Here is a 2,218-nt window from a genome sequence, read left to right as displayed (position 1 = left end):
GAGTGATGGACAGCAGGCTGGACATGAGGCAGCAGAGTGCCCAGCTGGGCAAGAAGGCGAATGGCTCCTGGCCAGGATCAGGAATGGTGCAGCCAGCAGGAGCAGGGCTGCTGTACTCAGCCCTGATCTGCCCCCAGCTCTGCACAGAGACATTGCTGCTGCAGCTCCAGAGAAGGCAACAAAAGGGCATCTCTGCAGAAAACTCTGCTGGGAGATCCTTTAGTTCTATTAAAGCCACGAACAGTGCAGCTCCTCATTGACACAGTCAGTGGCTCCAGGGAAGATGGAGGAAAAAAAAAGAGAAATGGCAAAACAATGGTTTTATTTTATGGACAACATTGAAAAACTAAAACACAGGGGAAAAAAAGAACAAAGCCAAAAGAACTATCAAACAATATTTATATTACAAATTATTTATATTACTAATTAATTATATTACTTGGCCTGTCCCTGCTGCAGCCCTGGCACTGCCACCCCCAGGGCTGTGCCCAGCCCCGAGAGCACTCAGGCCCTGCAGCAACACCAAGGCCACCAGGGCAGCGGGGCAGGGTCACAGCAGCAGCACTGGCAACACCAAGTGCTGCTGCTGCTGGGCACAGCTGCTGTGCCAGCACTGATCTGCCCCCAGCTCTGCACACAGACATTGCTGCTGCAGCTCCAGAGAAGGCAACAAAAGGGCATCTCTGCAGAAAACTCTGCTGGGAGATCCTTTATTTCTTTTAAAGCCACCAGGAGCGCAGCCACTCATTGGCACAGTCTGTGGGCTCAGGGAAGGTGGAGAGAAAGAAAATGAGAAACGGCCCAAACATTGATATTTAATTATGGACAATATGAGAAACCTAAAAAGAAGGGGAAAAAGACCACAACCAAACCAACAAGAAATATCAAAAATTACTTTTATTACAAGTGATTTGCAAACACTGGCCAGCAGTTTAGTGTTTCTGAAAGCATCCAGTCATCAGTGTCCACACCGCAGCCTTCAGCTCCTGGTTCCTCAGGCTGTAGATGAGGGGGTTCAGGGCTGGAGGCACCACTGAGTACAGAACTGACAGGGCCAGATCCAGGGATGGGAACGACATGGAGGGGGGCTTCAGGTAGGCAAACATGCCAGTGCTGATGAACAGGGAGACCACAGCCAGGTGAGGGAGGCAGGTGGAAAAGGCTTTGTGCCGTCCCTGCTCAGAGGGGATCCTCAGCACAGCCCTGAAGATCTGCACATAGGAGAAAACAATGAACACAAAACAACCAAAATTGAAACACACAGTGACAGCAAGAAGCCCAAATTCCCTGAGGTAGGATTTTGAGCAGGAGAGCTTGAGGATCTGGGGCACCTCACAGAAGAACTGGCCCAGGGCATTGCCATGGCACAGAGGCAGAGAAAATGCATTGGCTGTGTGCATGAGAGCAGTGAGAAAGGCACTGGCCCAGGCAGCTGCTGCCATGTGGGCACAAGCTCTGCTGCCCAGGAGGGTCCCGTAGTGCAGGGGTTTGCAGATGGACACGTAGCGGTCGTAGCACATGACGGTCAAAAGGAAATACTCTGTTATAGCATAGAAAACAAAAAAAAATACTTGGGCAGCACATCCAGTGTAGGAGATGTCCCTGGTGTCCCAGAGGGAATTGTGCATGGCTTTGGGGACAGTGGTGCAGATGGAGCCCAGGTCGCTGAGGGCCAGGTTGAGCAGGAAGAAGAACATGGGCGTGTGCAGGTGGTGGCCGCAGGCTACGGCGCTGATGATGAGGCCGTTGCCCAGGAGGGCAGCCAGGGAGATGCCCAGCAAGAGGCAGAAGTGCAGGAGCTGCAGCTGCCGTGTGTCTGCCAATGCCAGCAGGAGGAAGTGCCTGATGGAGCTGCTGTTGGACATTTGCTGGGGCTGCACTTGGGGACCTGTTCATGGAGAAAGGACAGTGACAAGTCAGGAGAGGCTGCTTGGAGCCAAACCTGGGCCATTCCCTGTAAACAGTCCCTACAGCTGGGACTCACCCAGCCTTGTTCCTGCTCTGGGAAATCATTTGGCTGCAATCAGAGCACAATCACACTCCCAGGTCACCCTGGGATAAACCTAGCCCTGCCCAGAGCAGAGGGATCCCTGAATGTCTCACCCTCTCTAAAGGTCTCTGGGCAAAGTCTCAGCACCCCCTTGTGCCAAGGACACTCACTGCTCAGTTGGCAAACCCAGCAGCATTTCCTTAGCTGTGGCGGCTCTGCCTTTCCCTG

The 2,218-nt window shown here is 52.8% G+C and overlaps 1 protein-coding gene across 1 annotated transcript; it reads right to left on the bottom strand.

The window, feature by feature from the left end:
- Positions 1-932: 932 nt before the first annotated feature.
- LOC131571870 (olfactory receptor 14A16-like) lies at positions 933-1,865 on the bottom strand. The gene has a single exon (XM_058824624.1). The coding sequence runs from the start codon at positions 1,863-1,865 to the stop codon at positions 933-935; it is 933 nt and encodes a 310-aa protein (XP_058680607.1).
- Positions 1,866-2,218: the final 353 nt, after the last annotated feature.

The sequence above is a fragment of the Ammospiza caudacuta genome, unplaced genomic scaffold (assembly GCF_027887145.1).
Source record: "Ammospiza caudacuta isolate bAmmCau1 unplaced genomic scaffold, bAmmCau1.pri scaffold_39, whole genome shotgun sequence".
NCBI lineage: Eukaryota > Metazoa > Chordata > Aves > Passeriformes > Passerellidae > Ammospiza > Ammospiza caudacuta.
This window is presented reverse-complemented; position numbering and strand designations above follow the sequence as displayed.

Coding starts and splice junctions, on each gene's coding strand:
- LOC131571870 (XM_058824624.1), bottom strand. CDS start 1,865: ATGTCCAACAGCAGCTCCATCAGGCACTTCCTCCTGCTGGCATTGGCA.